Source organism: Eleutherodactylus coqui, chromosome 6, assembly GCF_035609145.1.
Source record: "Eleutherodactylus coqui strain aEleCoq1 chromosome 6, aEleCoq1.hap1, whole genome shotgun sequence".
Taxonomy (NCBI): Eukaryota; Metazoa; Chordata; class Amphibia; order Anura; family Eleutherodactylidae; genus Eleutherodactylus; species Eleutherodactylus coqui.
The window spans coordinates 168,512,992-168,540,763 of NC_089842.1; the positions used below are offsets into that span (position 1 = coordinate 168,512,992).

The following is a 27,772-nucleotide window of genomic DNA, read 5'->3' on the forward strand; positions in this document are numbered from 1 at the left end:
AAGAGTGGGATGAAGAAAACATGAAGTATAAAATACTGCCCCCTCCAGATAAATGGAAGCAGTCCATATTTACACAAGACAATCCTTGGTCAGAAACAGCTCCTGAAGGTTCTCCACCAAGAATAGAAAAGCATGGAAAACCCTACAATCTGATGCACTACACCCCGAGAGTACACAGGGCTGTCATACAGGCAGGGGGTGGTTACAGCGAGGAGTCCAATACTTGGAAGTTATTTCCAGATTCCAGAGTCACTTGGAAGATTGAGCAGTTTGTTTTTTTCGTTCAACACATATGTACCTCCCAAAGCATCCACATCTTTGACAATTTTTTTTATCAGCTTTACATTTGAAGAGGTGTTTCCAAACTTCTGGAGGGTACTGTATACATGTAACTGTTTAATTGATGAACACAATAGTATGTATGCAGTTGTATGGTATTACTATTACACACATGGAAAGAATCATGCTCCAGATGGTCAAAGGTGAATCCAGGACACAGAATACAGAATATACTGATCCGCCATAACACTAACACCATTGGCAGGTGAAGCGAATAACTTTATGTCGTTCTAATTGCACCTTTTGACGGCATGGGGTATATTAGGCAGCAAGCGAACAGTCAATTGAAGTTGATGTTCTGGAAGCAGAAAAAAAAGGGCAAGTGGGAATCTGAGAATCTGACAAAAGCCAAACTATGCTGGGTATATGACTAGGTTGGGGCATCTCTAAAGCAGGGTGTCCCAGGGATGCAGTGGTTAATACCTACGAAAATTGGTTCAATGAAGAAGAACCAGACACAGGGTCAGAGGCGCCCAACACTCACCGAAGTTAACAGGAAGCAAAGGCTAGGCCATACGGTCCTATCCCACAAAAAAACTACTGCAGTGCCAAATGGTTGTAAAAAATATGCTGGCTGTGATAGAAATGTGCTAGTATACACAGTATGTCACAGTTTGCTGCAGAATGGTCACAGTACCCATGCTGACCCCTGTCCTCCACTGAAAGCACCAATGATGGGCAAGTGTGCAGCGGAAGCGGGCCATGAAGAAATGGAAGAATGTGGCCTGATGACTCCCACTTTCTTCTATATCATGTGGATAAAAGAGTGTGTGTGTGTCACATGGGAAGATATGAGACCCCTACTGTACTTTATTTTACAGTGAATATACTAAAAAAACTATAAATTAAAGGTAAAGATTTTTTACTTCTTGCACACATTACCTCTAATAAAGCAAAAGGGGAAAAAATCAGTGCAAAAAGGAGTTAAAAAACAGCTCTAAGTCATTAAATAACACAGCTAAAATAATTTTGGCAGCCCAAGGAAAAAAAAAGGAAGCCAAAAACGACAACACATGTAAAAATCACTAAAAGGTGTCTGGTCGTTAAAGACTGAAACACTCTGGTCCTTAAAGGAAACCTGTTACAGTTTGTTGTACTCATAACCAAAGTTATGGTGCTCATAGTGCAGGTTCGCAGAAGCCCGGGGGGGGGGGGGGGGGGCTATGTTTTTTTATATTTACCCGCCTACTGATGCCCATGCTGAGAGCCTCAAAAGTCGGTGCGCAGTCTGTACCTCCAGGGCACCGACTGAAAGTTGGCACACGGGCTGGTCATTGGACTCAAGACTTCAGCCTGTGCAACTTTGAGTCCGAATATACGGTCCGTGGGCCAACTTTCAGGGCCTACAATGCGGGCATCGGGAGGTGGGCAAGTTAAAAAATACCTCCCCGAGCTCCTGGAACTATAATTTAGATTATGGTGCTCATAGCCGATGACAGGTTCCCTTTAAGGGGTTAATGTAATGGCTAATCAGTGTATTTGGGGTTTTGCAGTTAAACTCGCACCACATATATGATGAGAACACTCATTATTTGCTTCTCCATCAGAGTAAATTGTGGTTGAGTACATAAGTGGATGCGGCACTGCGTTGGTTAAACAGAACTGCCCAGAATAACAGCGCTCAACAGGAAGCAGAACCCGGGTGAAAGCTTCGGAAAATACGACATTATTGTGTTCCCAGATAAAAATGGCTCGTCTGAAAGCCACAGAAAGGTAAACAAGCTCTTATCTGTGTCCCACGTAGATGAGGAGCAGCCTGGACACACCTGGAAATACGGCTATTCCTGGAGCCGTTACCACTCAACATACACAACATTAGAGATTCACATACGGATGTTTTATTAGGACCAACATAGTAAGAAAAAGTCCAATTACAAAGTGTAATTAAAAACAGTGTTTCCCATAGCAACCAATAAGAGCTTCCCTTCATAGGCTGATAGCGGTATAGCAGGAGGCGAGACCAATCTGTGGCATGACACGGTATGTATGGGTAATCAGCATTCCCCATTAACTAGATTCACACAACAGGGCTGAAAGATACAGCAAAACTGGAAATCTGAGACCACTCACACACCGTAATCCGTCCGAAAGCATTCGGCTTTACCAGAAACCGTTGCTAGTCGAGGTAATTATTTCCATAGGAATCAATGTAAATCCAATTAATTTGTTCTAGAAATCCCAAAAAAACACACCAAAGCACATTTAATGGAGAAAAAATAATAAAAAATGAATATAAAAGACTATTGTAAAGAATAAATGAACATTTAACTTGTTATTGAACATGTTACTGTGTGTTATTACATAGGACTGCAGGTCACATCTACTACAGCATGTCCTCAGCGTTATCACTGTGTTCTCTCTGCTGTTACATAGGACTGCAAATGGCATCATCATCTGTCCATTGCATTATCACTGTTCTCTGTGCTGTTACATAGGACTGCAGGTGACATCTGCTGCACTACAGTACATCATCTGTCCTCAGCATTATAGCTGTGCTCTCTGTGGTGTTACATAGGACTGCAGGTCACATTTGCTGTACTACAGTACATCATCTGTCCTCAGCGTTATTTTCTGTGGTGTTACAGAAAAGATCGCTGAAAGGCAATCCTTTTTTAAACCACTTTTAAAAACCGCTTTTTTAAACTATTTTTAAACCGCTTGCTACTCACCGATGTGATGAAAGATGAACTTATAAAATTCTTCTCCCAAGATGGCCGCCGGTCCTTTCCCAGGGATGCACTGCGGTTTTCTCCCATGGTGCACCGCGGGTCTTCTCCTATGGTGCACCATGGGCTCTGTGCGTTCCATTGCCGATTCCAGCCTCCTGATTGGCTGGAATCGGCACACGTGACGGGGCGGAGCTACGCGATGATGCATAGAGGGGGCGGAGCCAGAACGCCGCTCGTGCCCGGACCGTCCAGAAGGGAGAAGACCCTTCTGCGCAAGCGCGTCTAAAAAAGCAAGAAGACCCCGAAATTAGACGGAGCCATGGAGACGGGAACGCCAGCAACGGAGCAGGTAAGTGAATAACTTCTGTATGGCTCATATTTAATGCACGATGTACATTACAAAGTGCATTAATATGGCCATACAGAAGTGTATAACCCCACTTGCTTTCGTGAGACAACCCCTTTAAGCAATAATCAATGTGTGCATTTACGCGCTACAAGAACTGCTGGGTTCTCGGAGCACTCAGCTAGTATTCAGCTGAGCACTCTCCGAGCGGGGTATACAGAAGACAGCTGGAGTGCTGTCTTCTGCATACACCGAGCACTCAGCTGGTATACAGCTAAGTGTTCAGAGCAGGGTATACAGAACACAGCTGGAACTCTTGTCTTATTCATACTCCTGCTGTTCTAACAGTATGCTCAGCTGGTATACAGAACACAGATGGAGTTCTGCCTTATGCATACTCCTGCTGTGCTCACGGTGTACTCAGCTGGTATACAGCTGAGCGCTCTGAGCGGGGCATGCAGAACACAACTGGAGTGCTGTCTTCTTCATACTCCTGCTGTGTTCACCGAGCACTCAGCTGGTATACAGCTGAGCACTCAGAGCAGGTTATACAGAACACAGCTGGAGCTCTGTCTTATTCATACTCCTGCTGTTCTCACAGTGTGCTCAGCTGGTATACAGCTGAGCGCTCAGAGCAAGGTATACAGAACACAGATGGAGCTCTGCCTTATGCATACTCCTGCTGTACTCACGGTGTGCTCAGCTGGTATACAGCTGAGCGCTCTGAGCGGGGTATGCAGAACACAGCTGGAGCGCTGTCTTCTTCCTACTCCTGCTGTGTTCTCTGAGCGGGATACCAGCTGAAACAATAGTATCAGTGATATCCCGCTGAGAACTCAGCGCGCAGCACTGATAAGGCTCATCGTTGTCTTTCAGCCAGCTGAAAGTTAACGATGAGTGAATCGTGCAAGATGGCCGCGCGCTTAGCCACAATGATTATCGCTCAAAAGACGGCTTTTAATTGATAACGTTTGAGCAAATTTTGATTGATAACGTTGTGTCTAAATGGAGTATTACATAGGACTGCAGGTGACATCATTATCTGTCTTCAGCCTCATCACTGTGTTCTCTGTGCTGTTACATTGGAGCGCAATTGTACAGTACAAGTGTATTACCCGTCGCCGATGATGATGAAGGGTGGGTTGCACTAGCAGGAGGAGGAGACGCCGCCGAGTAGGAGATCACGTGGGTTCAGCAGCAAGGTCACGTTATGAGAGGCAACCAACGTTACTAAAGACAACACTTTTTGTCTAAAAAAAACTGGCCATACTCGAAATCAGCCTTCGCCGATGTGCACGCTAGTAGAGGTTTTACTGTATAAAGGAAGAACTTCTCCTTCCTGCTGAAGCCACTTCTGGCTTTGGCTCAAGAAAAGAAAAAATTGCACAAAAACGGCAATGGCGTTTTTCCAATACACATAATGAGGCTTATTTATGACTGAAAATTCAAGTTTCCTGGTACGAGTTGCTGTTAAACATGCTTTACACAACACTTACAATGTGTTTTAGACACTTTTATTGCGGTGTCTGACAAAATAAAAGAAAGGGGGGGGGGGGGAAATTGCACACAAAAGTGTGTCAAATTGCGCCAAAATTGTACATGACCGTTACTTATGCTGCTGAAACAGGGACAGGCTTAGACAAAAAACTATTAAAAGTTGAAAAATCAGCCATCTTTCCTGACTACTCTATTAATGGGGACCTGTCATCTCCCTACAGCACTATAAGCTAGTACTCATTCGCTCCCCGATTCTTGCACTGTTCACTGCTGAAGTCCCCAAGCCACACAAAAATCTGACATGCATGGGAGAGCGCCGACACAGCAATCTGATAAGTGTCAGATCTTCCTGCACAGCGTGGACTTCAGAGCCGGACACTGCAGAAACCAGGGAGTGGGTAAGTATAAAAAAATATGTCATCCGGCTCCCGTCACCTTCCCTGGCAGCACCATAACTAAAGGCCCATTTACATGCAAAGACAATCTTTCAAATGTTTAAAAGATTGACAGTTTCAGCAATCGTTTTGCATAAAGTGTTAGTGGACACTAATGTCGATTAACACTTTATTAGCTTCATTTGCATGTAAAAGGGCCTCTGGGAGCTGTTTGCAGAGCACACCATGTGGTCTCAGCTCTGCAAATAGCTCCATTGTTCTCAAGCGGGCTGTTGGCAGAATACAATGTAATCAGCGGCTCCCATGGAGAACACAGCGTGCAGTCCCTGTTATCTCTCTCCGGCTGAATGATGGATTTTAAGCTCACCTTAAAATCATCGTTCACCTGAAGAGTGAATGATGACAGCATTTACACACAACGATTATCGCTCATATGCCATTGCTTGAATGAATTTTGAGCGATAATAGTTTTGTGTAAAATGGCCTTTAGTTTATGGTGTCATAGGGAGGTGACAGGTTCTCTTTAACAGAGTGATAGGGGCTGTCAGACACTTCCAGTACCTTTTATCTGAAGAAAGAACAATAGGATCAGATGAGAGGAGATTCCCTAGAAGTAAAGACCCATTTACACCAGCAGATGATCGCTTAAACGACAGTTTGAGTGACAGCTTTGAGCGTTCATTTTGCATAAACTATTAAGTAGCTACTCAGCTACTTAAATACCAATTAGGTGTGCAAATGAAGCCTTCACTGAATTCAGTTAATAGCAGGAGGGCTCTTATCTGCGCTCAGATCCCTTGTTCTCCATGGGAAACAATGCTATCAGCATTCCTCCACACCCCCACCCCAATCCCATGGAGAACTGCTGATAAGGCTGAAGGACGATTTTTAGGTTAGCTTGAATTTAACGATCAGCTAGTGGTGCCCGAAAAGCGGAAGATGGGTGTACATTTACACACACCTATTATCGCTAAAACGATCGCCGATTAGCAATTTTTTAGCGATAGTCGGCTGGTGTAAATGGGCCTTAAGATTATCTGCCTATTTAGAATGGAGCAATGTTCTGAGAATAATCTTGTGTCCCTCTATGGCCAGCTATACACGGATACATTGGATACATATGCTACTTGGGCTACAGCCATTACAATGGTTCTAGTCAATGGTTGCTCACAGCATTTTATCACCTGTCTAGGAGATCAGATAACTGAACATTTGTATATTTACAGATATTATATTTCTTATTTTAGCAGAACCTATTAGACGGTAAGTCTATGTCTGGCCTTTAACAAGTCTTGTAAAATGAAAGGGAATACAAGCCAAACCACAGTCTTCTCCAGAAGGACAAGATAAACCCTGTACAGACTTGTGGGTTTTGGCACTGCAGAAGTATTGTTCCATTTTCCCACAAGAGCATGCATGGCCTTATAGGTGCTAGCAAAAAGGAGAAAGCATGGCGTTCCTGACCGACGTCATAGGCCTCTCACCAAGCCAGTAACCTACTGCACAGTAACACAGCTGTCTGTAGATGGGTATCTTTTCCTTCTGGCTTTGGCTTATATTGCCAGTCATTCTTACAAAGTCTGATAAAAGAGCTGACACGGACTTGCAGGTATGCTGCCTTCTAATAGGTGGCGCTGTAGAGGCATTGTTCCATCCTTCCTTTTGTATAAATTTCCCAGAGGAGCATGCATGGCCTTATAAGTCTCCTCACATCTTCTAGATACTCTCCCCCCCAAAAAAGCAAAAAAAAACAAACTACTTTACTTGACTTGCTGACCTATTTTAGTGGCAAAATGCTTTACAGATGTGACCACAAGACCCCTTCTTCTTTGTGTGCCTCTTATATGGGCAATGAATGCACCAGTCATTCTATCACCCAATTACCCTTCTATCACTAAATGTACTTTTCTACATAACAAATAAGTAACTTCATAAAGTAAGCCATCATGTCGTAAATAAAGAAATGTAATTAACTTACCAACAGCATTTCCTCCATTGCTACAGGCAAAGTTTGTAACATTCACGAAATCTAAAGAAGTAATTCCCATATATTTATGTAAAAGGCTGCGTACAATAACAAGCCTGACCCAGAATCGTCAGCTTCCTGTATACTCGGGGTGGGTTAGGGAACCTGCTCTTATTGAAACATCAGCTGCAATTACGCTATTTCCACAGAGTACCTGTGAATACAAATGAATACAAAATGCCAAGGGCTGAGACAGTGGCAAATCTGGGAAATGTCACAGACACAATTAAAGCTGCGTCTCCACCGACTATCCACAAGCAGCGCAAGACCATGTCTTACTTTGAACGTCTGATTTTGCTTAGAGGTGGGTTTCATACAGGGCTATCTGGAAAGTAATGAGGGGACAGAAGGCATGAGAGTGCGGCATGAGGGGCACCGGAGAACAGAGAAGATACATGTGCCCGATCGGGGTGGTAACGGCTCAGCGATCGCGTGTTTCTTCATAGCGCAGTCAGTATCTGACAGAGATAATCTAGGAGGTCGCAAAGATTGCACCATGGATGACATATTGGTTCTGCTGAAAATCAGGTCTCCAATAATCCGGCATGCATGAGAGACTACGATGTTGTATGAATTCTGAATTATTGGAAGCCCGGAGACAGATTAGCTATTAGACCACTAACTAGGTATTCCTTCATGAAGAATGAACATAAATGAGTCCTGAATGGAACAGGGAAACCAGTCCCGGACTATCCAATAAACTGCTGCTAATCTGGAATTCTGTCCCATACTATTGGGTGCTTCATTGACATTTTCTGGAAGCAGTACAAACCAAACCTCTGTAGATGTTAGGGCCCAATGGGATTAGAGGGGGTTAAAGGGGTTGTCCTGTTGTAAATTACTGATTGGCTATCAGTGGTGGTCTGCTGTCAGGATCCCCCTCGATCATCTGTTCGCCGGGCCGGCGTGCTTATGCACTGAGCCGATTCTGCAGGAAACGGAGAGCTCCGTTCCCACAATAGTGGCCAGGCTTGGTATCAAAGGCAAATTTCCCATTCACTTGGATGCCTGCAATACCAAGCCATGCCACAGCAGTACCAGCTCAGTGAATGGGCCCACTGGCACAGTGAACAGCTGATCCAGGGGGATCCCAGGCAGCTGACTACTGCTTATTTAGTATTTATGACCTCTCTTGTTGATAGGCAATCAGTAATTTACACCCAGACAACCCCCTTAAGGACAATCCCTTTAAGCCGGCATCCTGGGTAAACAGTCGTTTATTAAGCTAAAAGTGAGACAGACACTTTAATTTAGTTCTACCTGTCTTACTACCAGTAATATTCCACTGGCATGGTACCATAACCATTCAGGAAGGATCTAAAGCTCTGTTCACCCCCATTATCACAAATCATGAATATAATGTCAGACACACAGTGCACACTGACAAAGGTCCAGTGGAAGAGGAGGGGTACAGTGTCGTAACAGAACACCACAGATTTCTGCAGCTGGCACAGGACCGCCGGGGTTTATCTCATTATAAAGGCCGGTGTTCAGTCAGCCAGATACAGGAGCCTAATGTCCAAGAAAAGCTGGCATGATGCACTCCATTGTGTGTACCCACTCGCCACGCAAAACAGAAATGCCCATAGCATACCTCTTACACATCTTATCAGTCCCTACACTTCATTACAAGCATCCTTACCAATCAAGAGCTGTTGGCTTTCTGTTACATCTCCTGACTTGTCCATTTCAGTACATACTCGAATACCCCTTATAAAATATCAGTGCCGCCTGCAGACGAGCAGGTCGGATCCGGCAGCGAGAATTCTCGCCGCGGGACCCGACCCGAGAGCCTGCAGAGACGAGCGCGTACTCACCCGCGCCTGGCGGCCCCGACTCTTTCACGTGCCGGCTGCTGCGCAGCTGGCGCATGCGCAGACCGGAGCCGGCGGCCGGGTGAGTGCGAGCCCCGCACAAAAATAGGACATGCTGCGGTTTGTTTGCCGCGCGAGATTTCGCGCGGCCAAACCGCGGCCGTCTGCATAGGAGTGCGTATTGTAATGCACTCCTATGCAAACTTTCAGTGGCGGAAATCCCGCGGGAAATACCGCCACGGGATTTCCGCCCGTGTGCAGGCGGCCTAAGTGAGAGCTTTACTTAGACTTCTACACTGTGCTGTTCCTCTGCTACTCCTCCTGAAAAGCTATGATTAAATTGACAACTGGGTGTTACCATTCGCCTTGTCCAGTCTGAGGCCCTGTTCCCCCAGCTGATTTCACAGTGAATTTGAGATGGAATTAAAAGCATACCATTAATCTGAATGGCTGTCCGTTCTAGAGATTATGCAGACAGATTGCAAATTTACGTGCAGGAAAAAACGTGATATGTGACCTCCTGACCCCGAATCCACGTCAGAAAATGTGAATGCGGATCGCAGTAGTCTGAAGTGTAAATCTGCGGCATAAGCATGGATTTTCTGGCCTCCCTCACACGGGCGCTTTTTACTGTGATTAGCGCCATGCTAACTGCGGTATAACGCTTCCATTGTTTTCAATGGAGCCTAGCAGACATCCATTCAATTTCGAGCAGTCTGTTCTATTTTTTGCATTTAGCACACCTCACCAATGAGATTTAGGAAAGTAAAATTACGGCAAAACGCCGCAATTTCCATTGCGGCGCTGCTGTGTGAGGGAGGCCTTTCTGCGGATCGGAAGGCGGCTTCAGCGCAGATTCTACTGTGTGAATAAAGCTTACATGCGGCAACTGTGGGGTGCATAAGTGTCCAAATAGTTGTCCCAACGGCTATCGCTGCTGTGCTTTCACGCAGGAGCAATAGTTATTCAGTAAAGACAAGTCAGCAGACAATACAGGTCTTGTATAATTGAATTGCTTTAAATAAAGTCTGCAGTCTTGTCCGCCTTCACTGTCCCCCCCCCCCCTCACAGAAGTCCGGTCCGTACGGCTTATCAGCATGAAAGATTCTCACAAACATCCCTTCATCCCCCATATTAAATATGGCCGTCATCTCCGTGTTCAACCTACAGGTGCGAAGAATGCCTGAAACTGATGTCTACATTTCCTCTTCCCCAGAGCACGCCGCGGGCTGTGACTTGGCGCTCACAATTTTGGTGGGTCTGGAGATTAATTTCCTGTTTAGATGGAACTTTGTGTTATTATCTACCGCAAAACAAAACATAAAGCAATATTTCTTGGACTTACTGCTTATTTTTCTTCTTCTAATCACGCTCCAAGACAGAATTTCTTTTTATCATTAAGTAGTAACTGTTACTGTCATGAACTTCCAGTGTCTCCTGCAACTCCAAATACGCCGACCAATGTTTTGACGCAGCCGGAAAAGATATGTCTTGCCCTATGTTTCAGCTGCGATCAGCCGGCAGCTCCCATAGGCTTCTATAAGAGCTGCCAGCAAAGGGAGGTGGAGGGAGTTTAGCAACAACCAACATTGCTAAACTAGGTCAATTGAAGTACTTATGCCAACCCTCTGCTCAATGCAGGATTGACTAAATCATCCCAGACAGATATTTGTCCAGCCTCTGTTTGAACACCTCCATTGAAGGAGAACTCACCACCTTCTGTGGTAACCTGTTCCCCTCATTGATCACCCTGTTGAAATGTTTTTTCTAATATCTAATCTTTGTCTCCTTCCGTTCAGTTTGATCTCATTGCTTCTAGTCTCTTCTCTCAGCCTTTTTTGCAATTTAAACATAAGATCCTTTAACTATTCCTCATAGGACATGATTTGCAGACTACTCGCCATCCTGGTAACTCTTCTCTGAACTTGCTCTAGTTTGTCTGTCTTTTTTAAAGTGGGGTGCCCAAAACTGGACACAGTATTCCAGATGAGGTCTCAGGAAGAGTAGAGGGTAATTACCTCACATGATCTAGACTATGTTCTTCTAATACATCCCAGAATTATTTTTGTCTTTTTTGCTGCTGCATCACTCCATTGACTCATGTTCAGTATGTGATCTAGTAGTATACCCAAGTCTTCGTCACATGTGCTGCTGCTGTAGCTCAATTCCCTATTCTGTATGTGTTTTTTTTCATTTTTTCTTGCCCAGATGTAGGATCTTGCATTTCTCTTTGTTAAATACCATTCTGTTAGTTGCCGTTGTGTCTGTCAATCTGATGGAGCTGGTTCATCCATGTTTTACATGGTTGGGCGTTATTTAAATAGCTGCCATGTAACCCAATAATTACCTAATATAGGTTATTACACCTATTAAAGTGGGAAAAAGTTTTATTTACACTCTGATCCAGCAGCTTAGCTCCTGCTATCATGTGAGGATAATATACCGCTCCCCGGGAAGGCAGCAGAATACTTCCTAATATCATCTTTGTGTCATACTACATTTACTGAGAAACTAAAATATAAAGAAATCATTTTGGCAATAAAACAAAAAAACTACTTTACGCTTATTGCAAAAACTAAACATAGGGGGATGTTTACCCCACGAGCATTCGCTATAATGACCTGATATAAACAGCACTGAGTAGTGAAGTCTCAAGATGGTTGTAATCCACTCATTTTTCACAACAAGAGCGAAACGTTTCAACATGTTGGAAATTAACTGCACAGGGAAGTTATAAATCATAGGTTTCATCAGTCTGATACCGGCCGGCTTGTGCCTTGTCATTGAAGGGCTGATACTAGAAAGAAAGATAAGACTGAACGTTAATTGACAGACTAGAAAATTGCCGCTCGAGTCGTTTTTTTCCGATTTCTGATCGTACATAAGTTATAATGAATAAGGAGACCGAAATGAAAAGCAAACCATCTACAGAGCATCACCTATAGAGGTCTTCCTATAGGCTGACCGTTTTGCAACCAGTTTTCAATTAAAACTGTTGAAAAGGCCCTCATGATGGAGATTCGTGCTGGATGTCACATTAACCCTATAAGGACTAGTAGCTTACATGGGTCTTGGTCCTTTGCTTTAACCCTACGTCATTGTAAATATACAGCTTGGGTTTAAGGATCCTGCGGTCAAGCAGGAGCAGGTCTAGTCAGACAGCCAAGGACCTTGTGGAGAGGACAAGTGTGGTTTATAGCTGCTACTGGCCTGGAAAAGAGAAGGCACATAGCGCTTAATATAGTGAGTACAGAAAGTGGCAGTGCCATATCCTCTACTGGAACTGTGCCCCAGCATGGCAGAACTGCTGAATATTAGGAGGTCCAACTCAGTCCTGCCAGTGACTATCATTACTAAAGGAGAAGGTTTTTCCCTCTGGGGTTCTTATGGATGCTGCTCTTATGGCCCAGTTAGGCCTTATGTCCACAGATGGATCAGATTCTGCATGCAGGAGCCGACTCTACCCACGGCCAAGGACCCTGCGTAGCTGTGCGAGCAGGCAGCGTCCGTGCGGATCTGTCTTCTTCCAGGACATCTGTACTGTGGATGGTCAGCACGGTGGCCCGTAGGACATGTGCAGTACAGTTTTGTTGTTTTTTTTTCTTTTTAAATGTCCTGCTTTCCCGCAGGATCCGCAGCCTGTCCGCAGTGTTAGTTGGGCGGCTTCCATTGACTTTAACCTCACTGAAATGGAGCATGCTGCAATTTCTTTTCCGGACTAAAAGTCTGCAAAACAAATCCACAGGCTTTAATTCCAGTGCAGATGCGCATGCTTCCCTGTGAGCGGCTTGCATTGCGCCTCTCCCACGCGGGTTTCGCAATTCAAATCCACCCATGGACATTGGGCCTTACAAGGGAAAGCTGCGAATTAAAAAAAAAATGAAAAATTTATATATATATATATATATATATATATATATATATATATATATATATATATATATATATATATATATATATATAACATTGAGAATGTGAGGTCTTATGTGATGTCATAAAGGACATATAGGTTAAACAATATATGAAAAAATAAGTAAAAAAAAATATAGAAAATACTCACTCAAAAACAAAAACTCCACATACCCCCATGTCAACCTAAACCATCACCATAGCCAGCCTGTAATCTAAAACTATACAAATTACATATCAAAATTGGGAACGGAACCTATTCCTGCAAGTTTAAGCACCAATTTTCTAATGTTAAAAATGAAGAACTCTAAATTTAAAAACATTTTTTGTTTACTTTTTGTACACCGTATACTGAATAAATCAAAACAAAAAACTTGAAAAAAATTCAGTGGAAAAAAAAAAAAGGTATTTAAAAAAAATAGCCCTGAAAGTCACAAAAAATGCATCAAAAATAATTTTAACCACTCAAAATAAATTAGGGCCATAAAACCACCACATGCATAAAATCGATAAAAAGTGTCTGGACCTTTAGAATTGAAATACTCTCGGTCTTTAAGGGGTTAAAGGTTAATGTCAATCATGACATAACTTTACATTGATAACCCCTGCAGTATATGGATAATGGAGCTTAAAGCGCTCATACACTCAGCATCCTGTACAGTTCCTCAATCCGGAGCCATACACAGCCTCCGCCGACCTTTGTGTAGTAGTCCTTTCACCCATTAGGCTGGGTTCTCACAGGGCGGATTCTCAGCGGAAATCTCGCGGTTTGGCAGCAGCGTAAAACCGCGAGATTTCCACCGGGAAAACCGCTGCTGCAAAACCCACGGCGGCTTTGAAGCGGCCCGGCCGCTCGCTCTTCCGCTGCGGCCGGCGCTCCCATAGAGGAGAGCGCGGCCGCCGCGTAAAAAAACAAAAATGGACATGCTGCGGTCGGCAAATCCGCGTCGCAGCGGCGGCTTCTGCCGGCTTAGCCACAGCAGATTTGTCGTCCCGTGTGGACGAGATTTCTGATAAAACTCTCGTCCACATGGCTGGCTAATCCTGGGATTAGCGGCCGTATGTGGATTTGCCGCGGCGAAATTCCGCAGGGAATTTTCGCGGCAAATCCGCCCCGTGTGAACCCAGCCTTAAGGACATTGCTTAGGGTACTTTTACACGTAACGATTTATTATTTACACGAGCGAATGATGTCAGAGTTGGCTTGTGAAATTCGTTTGTACAGGCAGATAAACGGATCGGTCATTCACTCGCTAAATTGTTCAGTCGTTTACATTCACTATACCAGTGAATGAGAACGGCTGAATGATCGGTACGATTAGCGAATGAGCCAGTGATGATTTTCATACTTCCATGAAATGAATGATAAGCAAATGAACTACAGTTCAATCGTTGGCTGCGTTTCACTTAATGGTTATCGTTCTTTTGTTTGAACGATAATCATTCCATCTAAATGCACCTTTGTGTAATACAGCTGGCACCGGCAACCAATGGTACCCCATGCCATAATAGTAGAGGCTCACAGAAACTAAGCAGTCTCCTCTATGTACTATAACTGTGCAGGGTGTTAAGGGTTTTAAGACCTACTTCAATAATCACACCCTAACACACACATTTAAAGGGGTTGCCCATCCCCTCTTGCCCACACTATATGCCATCCTGGAGAGATGCCACTGCATGCTGGGCAGGAGAGCTGCATAGGCAATGCTCCGTTCCAGAAAGTTTCAAGTAAAAGTCTTAATCAAATCTAGAGGACCAGCGCACAATACAGACTGGGTGTCAGACGGTCACCTCAACATGCAGCAGCATCCTGTCCATGCCAAGTCTAGTGGGAGAGCGAAGTTGGAAAACTTAGGTTAAAAGGTAACCCCCGACCAATGCTACAAGGTAACCCCCGACCAATGCTACAAGGTAACCCCCGACCAATGCTACAAGGTAACCCCCGACCAATGCTACAAGGTAACCCCCGACCAATGCTACAAGGTAACCCCCGACCAATGCTACAAGGTAACCCCCGACCAATGCTACAAGGTAACCCCCAACCAATGCTACAAGGTAACCCCCAACCAATGCTACAAGGTAACCCCCAACCAATGCTACAAGGTAACCCCCGACCAATGCTACAAGGTAACCCTCGACCAATGCTACAAGGTAACCCCCGACCAATGCTACAAGGTAACCCCCGACCAATGCTACAAGGTAACCCCCGACCAATGCTACAAGGTAACCCCCGACCAATGCTACAAGGTAACCCCCGACCAATGCTACAAGGTAACCCCCGACCAATGCTACAAGGTAACCCCCGACCAATGCTACAAGGTAACCCCCGACCAATGCTACAAGGTAACCCCCGACCAATGCTACAAGGTAACCCCCGACCAATGCTACAAGGTAACCCCCGACCAATGCTACAAGGTAACCCCCGACCAATGCTACAAGGTAACCCCCCGACCAATGCTACAAGGTAACCCCCCGACCAATGCTACAAGGTAACCCCCGACCAATGCTACAAGGTAACCCCCGACCAATGCTACAAGGTAACCCCCGACCAATGCTACAAGGTAACCCCCCGACCAATGCTACAAGGTAACCCCCGACCAATGCTACAAGGTAACCCCCCGACCAATGCTACAAGGTAACCCCCCGACCAATGCTACAAGGTAACCCCCGACCAATGCTACAAGGTAACCCCCCGACCAATGCTACAAGGTAACCCCAACTAATAATAAAGGTAACCCCAACTAATAATAAAGGTAACCCCAACTAATATTAAAGGTAACCTCTGGCGACTTATTTTATTGTTTGAGACCGTTGTTACACTTTTCCCCACTGGCCAGTGTCCGTGCATTGTAATATAAAAATATTAGCTGTGCGTGCAGTTTTTGCAGTTGACCAATTAATTTAATTATCAGCAATGTGCTCATGGGTCTGACTGTACTACAGCATTAGTTACTGTAGTAATTACTAAGACCCTCTCGGTCATGATTATTAATTTTCGTGTTTTTTTTTTATTTTCTTTTACTGAGCAACTCCTGACCCATATATAATCCACAGTGATGTGTTGGGAGTAGGAGCTCCTATAGCTCTATCTTTGCACTTCTATATGTATATTTAGGTCACATTGTACAGAAGTTTGGCTACCATTGCCAAAAACCTTCCACCCAAACCCCATCCGGTGCATATATCCACCCAAAGTCTGTAGCGTATAAATTTCGCCCCTAAATAGCACACCTGTAATAAAAGTAAAACCTTAAACTTTCTGTATACTCCCAGTATAAGTGCAAGTTTGCTGAAGTGCTTAGAAGACGCCAACCCATATCATCAGGGTGTGTGAGAACCACCCATAGCCCTGCGTGAAGAACAGGTTTGTACACTTTGTGTGGATTATTGGTGTGTTCCACCTGTGTGTAGTGTTTGCATACTCTCCTCTGCCAAGGTCTAGTTCGCCTGTGTCCCCAGCAGGAGTGCACCTATATGCCCTGAATTATAACACATAGCAGCTTGTAGCAGCTTAATCCAAGCGTATACAGAGGGAGCAAGAAATATATATTCTATATTCACTCTCTCTATATAAATTATTTTGGAGTGGCCCACAGTGGCATAGGTGAATTCCCCGGTGAGCCGGGAGTGATCCCCACATCAGATGTGTACAATCTGCGTTCATAATGGGTACATGGGAGTTAACTGATTCCTGCGCACTGCATTCTCCATATACTTGAATGGAAACAGGGCCACATACATACAAACAACCATATGGAGAATGCAGCAGCGAGGAACTTGTAAACGGGGATCTGCAGGTAACATCTGCATGTAGCTGTACAGTTGGCCCCTAGAATGCATTTTACTAATACAGATATGGCAACTGAAGTTTTGGAGAGCCATAGATTTGCAGAGGGATTTATCTCCCCCCGTAGGATGAGTCTATACATACGGGCTTTCATGCAGTTTTTCAAAATTGTGTTCATTTTTGCTGCAACAATATTTGTCCTTATCCTAAAATACGGCGTTAGACGAATTCCAGCCCAGAGAGTAACATCGAAAATTCAGCTCTGCTACATCCAGCAATATTTGGTTAATAAAATCCCTCAATCGCATCCACTGATCATTATTGGATAAGGGTTTGTACATTGATGATAGAGTTGATTAACTTGAAGATTCAGGAAAAAGTATAAAGGGGAAAATATATAAAAAAATAAATAAATAGTTCCAACACACATCTGTAAGGTATCCTTTTTCTGACTGATGAGCTTTATTGGTAGCATTTTGGGGTATGTATGACGATTTTCATCGCTCTTCGGCAGCCATTGTGGGGGGTAATTGCACTTTTGCATCGGGGACCTTGAGCCTTTGGCAATGCCCCTGGTTATGGCACCAGCTGTGCATTCTGAGGATGGGCACGGACAATGCTGCGAGATTCCTTCAGGCAGTTGAGATCTAGGCACAGCGAGAACCGCATGCCCTGAGCCGTGGCATCTGCTTGGGGATCTAATAATTGTGTGGTCTTATACATTGGAAGTAGTAGAAACCTCAACACAGGAATATACAGGAACAGCTGAGACAACACACAACCACCAGCGTCCTTATTGCCGTATGGCTTTTACAGCATTGTAGAATACTATTATTCCAAGCTTACACACACAAATAAAATCAGATACTTGCTTATCAGGCAGATGAGCGGACCGTGTATATTTACAGCAAAAAAAACCTTATATGACTTCTTCCTCAGGGATCCTATACATAAAACTTTATAGGCTCCTACTGACCAGGATAGAAGCTGCAAACAGAATTGCCACCCCACCCAATGGTAGCAAAAAACAAGAAAAATGAACCATCAGCAAAAACTATAGATTAGTACAAATAGCCAATCACCTGCTATCTCAGCATTATCGTTAGTCTATTAGCTGCTGTAAGGTCCAGGTGAGAAATGTATCATAGTACTAAGCCATGAAACTATCATTAAAGTATCCGTGGCTTTTCAGAATAAGATGCCATGTGTGCGCATGAGGAATCACAGCATTCTGGACATTTCATGACTTTTATCCTGCATTTTCACAAGTTTTCCACTTTGCAGGCTGCCTATCTAATTCTTGGTTCTCCCTGAGCAGATGAATGTAGACTAACTGCTATGATGTCTCCCATAGAACAGGAACTCTTCTCCTCTATCACTCTGTAGCACACCCTCAAAAGTAACAGCAATAGGGAAGGCAGTGTACAGACGTACTGAGCAGTGTAGATGTGATTTCAATAGCTGTGAAACAGTAAACCTTTACTATGAGCTGCAGCAGCGTCCATGTGAGTTCTCTGCTTCTCTCTCCCTCCTCTACATAGATTTCTATGGTTTGCATTAGACAACATCCCCTTTCCCCCTACGTCCTATTATCTATATTGATGTCTTAGTGACTGGAGATGTACTTCACTTGACAACAGACAGCAAATTAGAAAGAAAGGAGACCCCTTAAATCCTAACATTTTAGAGTGATTTTTCTGCACAAAAACAACAATTTAGGTAAATAAAATAATTTGCACTTTTGCAAGTCATCCCATTGAACATCACATAAGCACATATTGAAAGGTCGGTGTCATTTTAAGCTTATATGAATAAAAAGGTCCAGGTGAAAAGGAGCACAATGTATGGTCTCTACTTACATTTTTCTTGTTCCTTGGTTTCAATGCATTCCTTGATGGAGTCTGTGATACCCAAACTTGCAGCAGTGGGGAGAGGCCCCAGAAGAGTCTCTATGGGAATGGGCTTAACAGTGGGCTCAAAACTATGCAATTTCGTCTTCTCAGACAGTTCATTGTAAAAATCCTTGTTTAAATGATTTGCAGCAGCTTCTAGCTCCTCGTCCTCCCGATCATCTTCTCCTAACATACTGCAGGAGTCATCCACATCTAGGAAGAAGGAGCCAGCATCACAACATGGTACAGCACGGTCACACACGTTCTCCTCGACACAAAGTTGGCTGCTATTTTGTTAGAATGTCAATTTTTCATTTTTTTTTTATTTTAGTAATTTATTTTTAATTGAAACTGTATGTAAAGGGAACGTCGTCTAAAATTCATCAGTGGTGCTACGGTAGTTGTGGTGGTCGTTAATGTTGTTAGGAGGGGTGCTGAGCTTATGACTTCTACTCCTTCCAAAATCAAAAAGGCCACAAAAAGCTTAAGGCCTTAGTCACACGGGCGTTTTTTCACGCGATTTGCGCATCGCATGACGGATGCGCATGCGCAAATCGCGTGACCGGCGCCGAAAAATCACCCGAAAATCTGCTCCTAGCCGCGTTTCATTAGAAACGGGCCGGAGCTGTCCAGCGCATTGCATTCAATGGAGCCGGCAATACAGCCGACTCCATTGAATGCAAGCGCTGCGGGCGAGTGTGGGATGAATTGTCGGGAAGGGGTTAAATATATAACCCCTTCCCTGCAATGCATCCTGAAAAGTGAAAAAATAAAAAAAATGTATGTACTTACCTGCTCCTGGCAGCGGGAGATCCCCGCGGCCGTCCTGCAGTGGGTGTGAAGGGGGTGTGACTCAGGCTTGCCCCTGATTGGCTCAGCGCTGAGCCAATCAGAGGCAAGTCTCAGTCACACCCATTCATGAATTCATGAATGGGTGTGACTGAGATCAGCCTCTGATTGGCTCAGGCTGAGCCAATCAGGGGCAAGCCTGAGTCACACCCCCTTCACACCCACTGCAGGACGGCCGCGGGGATCTCAGGCTGCCGGGAGCAGGTGAGTACATCCTTTTTTTTTATTTTTTCACTTTTCAGGATGCATTGCAGGGAAGGGGTTATATATTTTACCCCTTCCCGACAATTAACCCCGCGCACGCCGGCAGCCCATTGCTTTCAATGGAGCGGCTGTATTGCCGCTCCATTGAATTCAATGGGCAAACATCGTTCTTCTCTGCCACAGCTGTTACAGCTGTGGCAGAGAAGAATGATTTGTCTTCTATATGTTCTCAATGGGGTCGGCGCTGCTGCCGCCGGCCCCATTGAGCGCATATAGAGAAGAGAACAGGAATCGCAGATCGCAGATAGGTGCGATCTGCGATTTCTGTTCTCTAATTTATCGGACGAGCGCATAAAAAGCGCTCATGTGTCCGATACCATTGCAAAGCAATGGTTTTAAAAAATCGCCGGACGCATGCGCATGCGCAAATCGCGGCAATAAACGCCCGTGTGACTGAGCCCTAAAGTGGTTGTCCAAGATTAGAAGAAAGGGCCTAATTTTCTCCAGAAACAACATCACTTTTGTCAATTGGGAAACGATCAGCGGACACCTTCTGGCATAAAGCATAATGTGACTCCAGAGTTTTGCAAACCCTTTGAGAAGTAACTGAAGGTCCAAGACGAACTCCAATATATCAATCTAATTACCATCAATTACTAAATCTCACCGTCTTTGCTGTAAGAAGCGTAGATTCCTTTTGGTTTTGGCCGACAACTCTCAAGTTCGTTCTCTATTTCGTCCTGATAAGAGGTGATTTCTCCTGTTACAGAAGAGGGTTGGAGAGATGAACTACATTTGCTTTAGATACTTACAATCTTTTTGTATAAGCTGCAATTCTCCACTGAAGCAATATAATACTAAGGTATAGGCATACAGATGAAATTAAAGGGGTTGTCCCACCAAGGCAAGTTATGTTCTAGCCACAGGGTAGTGATCCGGTAATGGGGCTCAACTGCTGGGGCTCCCACCAATCCTGAGGACCAACGTAGAGAGCATCTCTACATGAATGCAGTGCCGGTCATCCATGTCCTCTGCTGCTTCATTAATTTCAGTGTGACCGCCGGAGATAGCCAAGCTCTTTAATTGTGTTATCTCTGCCGGTCCCACTGAAATGAATGGAGCAGCAGTGTGTATGTGCAACCGCCACTCCATGAATTCAGGGGGGATCTGTACAGTGGTTCTCGAAATTAATGACGGTTCCAGCAGTTGGCAAGGTTCTTACTTTAATGAGACAGCCCTTTTAAGTCCCAAAAAAGCATCTGACCACTTAGGGCCGAAACACCTGGATCATTAGGTTATATAAAGGGTTGTCCAAGTTAATACAATGGTACATGGCAGATTCTTCCAAGAAAAGAAAAATATCACATCTGTCCACAGATTGTGTCTGGTACTGCAGTTCAGCCCATTTATGTCAATGGAGATGCAATACCAGATACAACCAATAGACACGTGTGGCACTGTTTCTGGAAGAAAGCGAAGATTAAATCTTTTAATGAGAACATTGAACACTACCTTCCACGTCGTCCAGCTTTTTTGCCAATTCTTGTTCGAGCTGAAATGACAAATATTGGATGGTTGTTAGAGAGGATTCTGCTGCTCTATTATAGTACATTAGTTACACTGTACATTTTATACTCTGCACATCTAGCACTGTTCACTCTTATGCTTCGTACTGATAAAATAATTTAACATTTTTGGACTAATGTTGGAATGCTACGTAATCATTAAAAGGGTTGTTCAGCATAAAAAACACAAAAAAGCTGCTCTATGCTTTGAATTGTGTTGGTTTTTCCAGCTCACCGCGAGGTAAGTGAATAGGTCTGAGAAGCAATACCAGGCACAGGCCATGGATAACACTTGTTTTCCCAGAAATAACAGGTGTTTAATTTCGGTATACCCCATTTTAGGTCAGATGCATCTACAGTACTGTGTAAAAGTTGTATGCAGGTGTGGAAAAAATGCTGCAAAGTAAGAATTATTTTAAAAAATCCAAGGCGTCTGATTGGCTCCAAATTTATTTTTCAGCAGGACAACGACCCCAAACATCCAGCCAATGTCACATAACCATCTTCAGTGTAAAGAAGGAGGAGACCTGGAAGTGATATGGCCCCACAGAGCCCTGATCTCACCATCATCCAGTCTGTCTGGGATTACATGAAGACACAGAAGGATTTGAGCAAGCAGACATCCACAGAAGATAAGGATGTCAGGAACAACCTGCCTGCCAAGTTTCTTTAAAAACTGTGTGCAAGTGTACCTAGAAGTATTGATGCTGTTTTGAAGGCAAAGGGTGGTTACACAAAATATTGATGTGACTTACATTTGTCTTTGTTCATTGACTTTGCATTTTGTTAATTTACCAAAAACTATAAACACTTCTATTTCTGAAAGTATTCTAACTCTGCGGCATTTTTCCACACCCGACTCAAACTTTTACACAGTACCATATATAGTGGCATTCTGCCGAAGCTGAGCAGCTAGATGTTGTATTATTCGCATAATGTAATTTCTAAAACTATATTAAATCGTAAAATATTCAAGTCTTAATATGTTTCACTGTTCCCTTCTGCTAAAACTTCCCATATGTGTGAACCTGGTATGGAGACTCCAACTCTCTTCCTTGCACTGGACTCTGAATTTGTACTTGTATATACTTTGAACTTGTATATAGAATTAGTAAAGCCAAATTTAATCAGCACGAACCTCCGTTGGTCGAAATATAAAGAAGAGTTCATGGGCAATATAGAATTTACCTGCTTTATCCGGATCTTCCTCTGACCTGCCACGAAGGAAGGAGGATCACATTCCTTTTCCAAATCTATCTTCATGAATTCATCTATCGTTAATTGACTAGTTGGCGTGTCTTCGAATTCTGTTAACCTACAAAAATGTTAAGCATTGCATTAAACATGTAAGACTCGGGGGAAAAAAACATGACAACTACAGTCCAGTACATGAAATCTTTGACAGAGTCTAAACATACAGCACATAGCATACTGAACTGTACAACTACAAAGAGAATGCCCGAGGAGTTTTGTGCAGGTTCCATGATGATTAGAATAGAAGCATTGCACAAACCGTTATATGGTTGTGTCAGCAACTTTGCCACTAAACCTGCTACTAGTGTAACTCCTTTCCCAATGTAGGATGGGACAGGAAAGCCAAATCACAGCGCCACAAGAAAAATAATATGTCTTTATACAGCAGAGAGGGGAGTAGCTCAGAATAAGCAGTTGTCCCTGAGCAACTGAAGAGCCACAGAGGCCCCCACATAGAAGAGGACACCAGTATTATAAATAGCACACGGTAGGTAATGTTAGGAATTTTGCAAAGGGGCACAGGACCTTTAGAGGGTTTTTCCCAGGCTATTTAGTTTTTATTGATGAACTATATCTATAGTTGATTGGTTGGGGATTGCCCCTCAGGACCATAGTTGATCAGTTGTTTGGGTGGCCGCTGACACTGGCAAAACAGTGTACAGAGTGGAAAGAGATAGCTCCGACCCGTATAGTGGGTGGTGCTGGTAAAATCAACGAGCGCTGCACCACCCACTACACAGACGTTGAAGCAATCTGTGGTGCCGAACATCCGATCAGTCGGGGTCCCGAGCGGCAGACCCCAGCAGATCTAAAATTGATGACCTATCCTATCCTGAAGATAGGTTATCAATAGAAATAGCCCGGAAAACCCTGTTAAAGTATGGTAAAGTCCCCTGGTGCAAGCACCAAGTCATAACGGACTTCTAGGGAGACGTCACATCTTGACGTTTTCTTGGCAGACTGTTTTTGCGGGGTGGTTTGCCATTGCCTTCTCCCCCTAGCAAGCTGGGTACTCATTTTACAGACCCCAGAAGGATGGAAGGCTGAGTCTGCCTTGAGCCGGCTACCTCAACCAACCAAGTCAGCTACCTGAATCCGCAACCTTGAGGTCGTGAGCAAGAGCCTAGGACTGCACTTCTGCTATACTAACACTCTGCGCCACACGGCGCTCTCGTTAAAGTATACCTTTGTCTTAATAGATGTAGCTTGCTGCCCAACTATGTACTCATCAATTTGTGATGATTTCAGGATTTTAAGCTATTGCAATGTAGAAATCTGAAAACCTAGAAAAAGCATTAACTATCCCCAAAAAAACTAACAAAATAAAACCCTGAATTGAGACTTCTGGGTTCTCATTAAATCGCAAAATACCCTTCCGGGCCAGTGGATTAATAGTCTCCAGCTGGTCTATATTTTTGCCCTATTCCTTGCTCCAACAAAATAATTCAACGCAAGTCACTAAAGAAAACAGGAAAACGTCATTTTTCTCCTTCTCCCTTTAATAACTGTAAACATCCAGGATGAAAGTGACACGGGTTCATTTAAAACTGACAATCGGGCTTTGTGGAGTGGCACAGTAAATACAGTAATATCTTCATCGCCGTCTTCTGCTTTCTTGGCATAAAAGATTCAGTTCACTCGTTTAACTTCCGTCAAAGGAAATCAGGCTGTCACTTCGGATGATGAGAACGTGGGTGACTGGTACAAACCTTTAACCAGTATATAGGCATAAACATGACCCCTTCCTTCGCTCCATTCACATCCTTCTACGATTCCATAATCAATCAGGTTGATTCCAATGAGTAAATGTCCCCAATTTATAAATGACGCTGCTACAATTTCTCTTCCAATGCCTTTCCTATTCCGAATGGCTGGCTGCCTTAATCACGGCATATAGCATTTAGAAACCACAGGACATAAAGCAGAGCTGGATGGCGGAGCACTCACACAATCCCAAGAGATCAGGTGACACCACAAGTGCATTTAGGCAGGGGTCCGCGTCTGCCGACATTTCGTACGCACCTCTGCAGGGAGCCGGCTGATGGAAGGTCTCCAAGTTGTTACATTTCACTTTTAATCTTTCATTTTGGAAGGATTCAAAGGCTTTAAAATGTGGCCTTTTTGCCGCACAGCATGGGGACACACATGAAAAAAGCAGCGTTATCCTGCGGATGACACCCCACTGAAGAGTGCATCAAGGGAGGCTCATCTCTTATGTGCCAGCCTTCTGCCAGTTACATCAAACACTTCTAATGTTTCTGGGAAGATGTGGATTATTTTATGGTTTTGCTACAATCATTAGTATTAAATGCTGGCATTCTTAATAATCCCACCAAACACATTTATCGCCTATCTACAGAGAAGGTGATAAATGTACGATCACCAGGGGACTCGCTGATCGCTAGGACAGGACTTCCGATGCTGAATCACTTTGCAGTCAAGCATGTATACTGACACTCCAGTAAATGTCATGCGGATTGATGGAATCTGCCTTAAACAGCATTTTTAGAAATTTTTTCCATTTACTTGTTCTATCTATTCCTTATGATTTCAAGACATAGCAACATAATATGTAAGGCCAAAAAAAAAGACACGTCCAGCCAGTTCAGCCTATTAGCCTATTAGCCCCCAATGTTGATTCAATGGAAGGGGAAAAAAACCCAAATGAGGTAGAAGCCAATTTTCCTCATTTAGGCGAAAAATATTCTTCTAGACTCCAATCTGGCAATCAGAATAATCCCTGGATCAACCGACCTTCCAAAGTTAATAAAGATCACATATAATACTGCATTGTTCAGGCCCCTCTTGATTTCTTATCGAATTGGCCATCACCAAGTCCTCAGGTAAAGAGCTCCATAGTCTCACTGCTCTTACAGTAAAGAACCCCCTTATATGTCAGTGTAGAAACCTTCTTTCCTCTAGACCAGTGTTTCCCAACTCCAGTCACCAAGGATCTGTTAGGGTCCGTGAGGACTGGAGTTTGGGAAGCACTGCTCTAGATGTAGAGGATGCCCGCTAGTTACCTCTGATTGCTTGTTGTCAATAGGAGCTTTCACGGATGGTTTGTTGTACATACAGATTTTGTGGTGAATCTGTGTTGAATTGGAGAGACACGCTAATTTCTTACATAAAAGGTACCTTTTTACATGCGACATGCTTATATATGCCTGACAGTCATCCCAGCGACTGTTGCTTCTGTGCTCACACACAGGAGCGATAGTCATTCAGTAATTGGAGGTGGAGCGCGCCAAAGATCTCTCAAAAAGTGAATGACTCCTGTCTAGGCCGGGCTCACATGAGCCTATTGTATATATTCAAGTGTACTTTCAACGACTCCATTCACTGCATAATATGCAATTAAATTACACTTGTGTGAGCCTGCCCTTAAATTGATTGAAAAGTTGATTGTTAGTCGCTTCGTTTCAGCTCAATGCTGTCGGGGGTAAAAAGCTTAAAAAAAAAACAACACTTTTTTTAACATTTATAGTTTTTTGTTTTTTTTTTTTACTATATTTACACCAAAATAAAGTAACGGTATGGGTTCCTCATTTTGTTTCGGACGTTTTGATATATAATATGTATGGTTTTGGATTACAGGCCGCATACAGCGACGGTTTTGGTTGGGTTATTTTTTTCTTTAGGCCTCCTGCAGCCGGCCGGGTCGAATTCCCTTGCAGTGACCCGGCACTCATCTCCTCCCGGCGTACGCGCATGTGCAGACCAGAGCCGATGCGTTACAGGCGACGTTTACAGAAATAGGACATGCCGCAATTTGTTCACCGCGCGTGTTTTCACGTGGTCAAATCTAATGCAATACTATGGCAGCGGGCACGGGCGGAAATTCTGCGGGAAATCCCACCGCTGCATTTCCGCCCGTGTGCATTTGGCCTTATGTATATATTTTTATTTTATTCTGTACTTTTGTTTTACTTATGTATGTAATTATGTTTTTTTACTATCTATGCTCCCCATGACATCATATAAGACCCCTAGGGAACATTCACTTGTGTGTTTTTTGGTTTTTTTTAATTTGACACTGTAGCTGAGGCATCCATAGGAGCCCCACTTACAGGAAAAACATCCCTTAGTAGTTACAGTAGTCACGGTCATAGCTGATCAGGGTCTTTTAGGACCCTGTAGCTCTGCTGTGCCAGGGGATCCTGGAGGTCATGTGACCGCTGTCTCGCGTAATAGAAGAAACGCTTCCACTTTCACTTATTAGTACATAGCGCTCATTAAGCGCTTTGTATTTGAGAAAGGAGAAGGCTGAAGGGTTTAAAAACTAATAGCTGACAACCAAACATGTTCGATCACATCGTTGAAGCAGGGGCTTTAAACCCTCTGCCGTATTTTTACAATTGGTTGGGATTAAAGCTCAGGACCAAGCACCGTAAATTTACAGTTCTTGGTCCTTACATGGGTTAAGTCACTAGGACTTCAGCCTCTGTGAATATTGCAGGGTTAACAATATCTACTTCTCTACTGAAGAAAGCATGTCAGGCTGTAAATAACTAAATCAGACTTGACATCACATGGAAGCTACGGTATGACAGGACAGTTGATTTGAGCTACAATATATGGCACACTACACAACAATACACTAAGCTTATATCTTGTCAACACTGTGTGGTTGATTACAATGGTCCTTCAGTCTGAAATAAAACTTTAGACTTGTCTTCGGCTTTCTTCCAGTGCTTTCTGCATGGGATAGCGGCGGTTATGAGTGACACGGCACCAGAGTGGCGGACAGGAGGCAGCAAGGACACCAGATACTATATTGCTAACTATACATTTGCAATACGTAGTCACATTTTACTTTTGGACTGGAGGGTAGTTTTAATGTATAAGCTTTAATGAATGACACAAACATGGTTAGAGAAGCTGAAGTTTTCTAGCAGCTTGTAAAACACGGCAAGGGGAACGTGTGAACTTATGTATATGATGGGGGAGCTTCAATAGAAAAAACAATTCTGCAATAATGGAGATCTGAATTGTAAATATCACATCTTATATGACCACTGCTATATTCTTGTAAAGAGTTGAGAGAACTTTCTAATTAACACGTCTGACATTTCTACCGAACGCTTCCTTCACATTCCATTGCCATTTAACAATCACCATTGTCTCCTGCATTAAAGCTTCTCAGTGCACTGGCTGTTCTTCCTTTCTGCAGCAAGCTACACATTCCTACCACTAGCTCAGGCAACGGCCATCTTTAAAATGCCA

General features: G+C 43.7%; 1 protein-coding gene across 2 annotated transcripts in view; it reads right to left on the reverse strand.

Moving 5' to 3' along the window:
• Positions 1-27,772, reverse strand: part of BRF1 (BRF1 RNA polymerase III transcription initiation factor subunit) — a 286,967-nt gene that overhangs the window by 105,801 nt on the left and 153,394 nt on the right. For both annotated transcript variants that reach the window (XM_066608177.1, XM_066608176.1), the window contains exons 8-11: positions 22,481-22,607; positions 21,240-21,279; positions 20,395-20,487; positions 18,642-18,887 (exon numbers count right to left, since the gene is read on the reverse strand). In XM_066608177.1, the coding sequence (XP_066464274.1) occupies positions 18,642-18,887; positions 20,395-20,487; positions 21,240-21,279; positions 22,481-22,607 (506 nt within the window). The remainder of the gene's footprint in view (positions 1-18,641; positions 18,888-20,394; positions 20,488-21,239; positions 21,280-22,480; positions 22,608-27,772) is intronic.